The 3,513-nt window shown below is 51.6% G+C and overlaps 1 protein-coding gene across 1 annotated transcript in view; it reads left to right on the top strand.

Moving 5' to 3' along the window:
- Positions 1–3,513, top strand: part of ALOX5AP (arachidonate 5-lipoxygenase activating protein) — a 28,988-nt gene that overhangs the window by 23,456 nt on the left and 2,019 nt on the right. The window contains exon 4 of the mRNA XM_018555481.1: positions 2,911–2,992. Coding sequence (XP_018410983.1) covers positions 2,911–2,992 — 82 coding nt within the window. The remainder of the gene's footprint in view (positions 1–2,910; positions 2,993–3,513) is intronic.

The raw sequence follows: 3,513 nt of genomic DNA, 5'->3' as shown, positions 1-3,513 counted from the left end.
GGGGTTGTATTTTTTTTTTACGTGTACGGGGAGGAGCAGAAGTGTATTAGGCTACATTCACGCCTCTATATTTAGGTGCAATTGGGGATCTCTGCGTCAGGAACTTGCGTTTTCCTGCAGCAGAAATCCCTGAATTGGCATTTACAAGTGGCAGCTGTCACCAAAGTTATTGATCAGGTGACAGCAGTTGCATGTAAACGCCTGCACACCGCATGTAATGATACGTGATATGATTACATTCGGTTAGGAATCAATCACTCTCCCCAGACTGCAGGGTGTCAGGGGGTCTTTGCAGGATATGTGGGGGGCTTTGCTGGGTCTCAAGGGGGCTTTGCAAGATCTGTGGTGAGCTCTGCGATGTCTATGGTGGGCAGATCCCACCACAGATCCTGCACAGCCCCCTGAGACTGCAGGGTCTCGGGGGCTGTGCAGGATCGGTAAAAATCATCAACCAGGTCTCAGGGGGGATTTGCAGGATCTGTGTCGGGGTGGGCTCTGCAGGGTCTCAGGTGGGCTTAGCACCCTGAGACCCTCCAGGGCCCACCAGAGATCCTTCACAGGCCATCTGAGACCCCACAGAGCCCACCACAGACCCTGCAGGAGTAAGGATGGGCTCGGGCGTGTTCGCTGCTCCACGTGCCGGGCATGCCACTAAGCCGGCAGCGTCAATCACAGGCATTGAGACATTTCCCGATCTCTGCAGCTGCGGACCAGGAAAATGTCTCACTACCTGTGATTGACGCTGTCAGCTTCCTGGCGGGCTCGGCATGTGGAGCTGCGAACACGTCCGAGCCCATCCTTAATCAGTAGGAGAAAAGTTCCAACTTCTGAGATCTCCAACTACCTGACTTACTTAGAAGTAAGAGGATTGGCCGAGAAGGCTGTACTGCACGTGGGCCAGCCGTGGCATTTCAAAAATACACATACTACAGCTTTTAATAAATATTAAAATGAACTAGGGTCAGACTAATCCAGGACATTATTCATCTAAATTGCCCCACTCAATATGGCCGCCACTTGCGCCCATATTGAGTGGGGCACTCAGATTAATAACGTGCTGGATTAGTCTGACCCTAGTTCATTTTAATACTTTATTGCTGTGTAGTATGTGTACAGGGAAATGCCGCGGGTGGCACACGTGCAGTACAGCCTTCTAGGCCGAACCTCCTACTTCTAAGTAAGTCTGGTCGTTGGAGATCTTGAGGAGTTGGAGCTTTCGACAGAACACCGGCTGCCTTTCTGAAAGCCCGCTAACTAGTCGGGCTCCTCGGTGGCCACCTGCAACTTCCTCCGTCCACTTCAGCTGCCATAGGCCAGCAATAAGACTGCAGGGCAACCAGTGGCAGAGAAAGAGCGGGTCCTGAAGTGAGGGCACAAGGAGGCCGCTGGGCATCATGCTGGACTGGAGGCGTCACACTGCTGTACTCTGCATCACACCGCTGATCTCTGCACTCTGCGTTGCACCTCTGACTTCTGCGTTAATTCAGCTGTGTTAGGTCCCGCGCAGCAGGCTTCTGGGGAACCACACGGTGCCTTCTTACAGGGCTTCCACCGGCTGCCTATATTTCCCTCCTGAGACCCTTTGCCCGAGACTTCAGGCTGGCACCCCGGAGCAGAGCGGCAGTACAAAGTATGTACCAAATTCATATACTATTATTCTGCATTGCTGTATAATGTATTACTGGGATTTTTAGTCCTCTATAGCTGATGGTATTCTGCATTAGAGTGTAAGCTCCTCTGTACAGAGACTGATGTGACTTCTCTGTATAACACTGCGGTATATGTTAGAGCTTTATAAATGTGTAATAATAGTGTGTGACTGTGCGGGGAACATTAGTTGAAGTGCAGGGATGGAGAGGATGGGTATGATGGTGGGATGGGGTACAGAGGATGGGTATGACGGTGGATTGGGGTGCACAGTGTCAGGTCCCAGGCTCCGGGGTGACGGGGCACTTACTGTCTGAACATTCCCTCTGTGTCTTCTGCTGAACGGTTCAGCCTGGATGCCAGCTCGTCCCCAGCCATGGTCTCCGTCCCCTGGCTGACACCTGTCGCGCTCACATTCCTGGCACCCGTCATGTGATCCCACCGGCCCAGCTAGATGTAAGGAGCGCCAGGATTGTAGGCTGAACCGCAGCGCATGCGGTGGGCGCGGCGTGCGCGTTCAGCGGGCGTGGCGTTCGCAAGGGTGCTCAGCTTGTGTTTGGAGTAGCAAACAGGCAATGCAATAGATAGCCGACTAATCAACGATCGAAAAGGTTGACAACGTTTTCGATCGTCAATTTTAATCGACCAAATCGAACCGTTATTGCAGCTCTAGTGTACTGCTTGGAGCTGAGTGGGGCCCTCAGGCGTGAGCTGAGACCCCATGCAGTCATTACCCATGGGCTGGCTTCCTGATTGTCCAGGAAGCCGTATCCATGTTGTTTGGCCGGCCCGATGATGATTGGCTAGGAAGCCAGCCAAACAGCACGGAGCCAGCTACCCGGCCAATCAGGAAGCCGGCTCCATGTTCCCTCGCGGCACTGTCGGTCAGAGGAAATCTCCCTCTGACCGGAAGTTCCAGTATCGGGGGGAAGCATCGGAGCGTTTTGTACTCGCCTAGGGATCGGTACATCCCTAGTTTTTGGTATAGTTTACAGAAGACAGCTTGTAAAGAAAATAACATAACTTAATATATCAGTTCAATTTACAAGAGGCTAGAAGGGCATGTAAAGAGTAACGGGTATTTCCAGTACTTGCTGAAAATGTTCTTAGCCAGAAAAAAGAAAACTAATGCAGCCACCACATCTAAGGACTGGGAAGCTGTATTATATTACATTTTTGTTCGTTAGATATCCTGTAAAAAATAAAATAAATGAGATGCTCGTAAACTAATCGCTTTGTTTCTGTTTGTTCTTGTACTTGCAGCTCCTGCAGCTTTCGCTGGTCTGATGTATTTGTTTGTCAGACAGAAGTACTTTGTTGGTTACCTGGGTGAGAAGACACAGAGGTAAAACCTGCCTCTGGGTGGATGGGTTGATGATATTAAAGCGATGCTGCGCATATAATATTAGCTTTATAACATTGTGTGATAACACAGTCATATATGCATCAAATAGAGAAGTGTGACAGGTGCTAATGGTGTCTAAATGTTTTGTCATGTCTACTGACATGTACCGATCCTCTGCCGCTCGTCCACGCACAAGGGGGCTGCAACTTCTCTGGATCCCCCTGCTCTCCCTGATACTACGAGCCCCGTGACAGAACGGACGAGCAGTGAGGGAAGAGAGAGGTGCCAGCTGTCAGATCCTGGCCGAGCGTCTCTCTCCTCACTGCTCTGCATTATAGTGACAGCGGCTCCGTCCTCCGCCCTCCCCCGCCGCCGGTTCCTTCACGTCTTCTCGGATCCACGCTGGGGAGAGCAGCGGGGATCCAGAGAAGCGGCGGGAGGAGAGGACATGGCGATCTACCAGTGATCGCTACGCGATCGACTGGTAGATCGCGATCGACCTTGTGGGCACCCCTGCCCTA

Source organism: Nanorana parkeri, unplaced genomic scaffold, assembly GCF_000935625.1.
Source record: "Nanorana parkeri isolate BGI_ZX_2015 unplaced genomic scaffold, ASM93562v1 scaffold198, whole genome shotgun sequence".
Taxonomy (NCBI): Eukaryota; Metazoa; Chordata; class Amphibia; order Anura; family Dicroglossidae; genus Nanorana; species Nanorana parkeri.
Note: the sequence above shows the minus strand (reverse complement) of the source record. Positions and strands in the feature narration are given on the sequence as shown.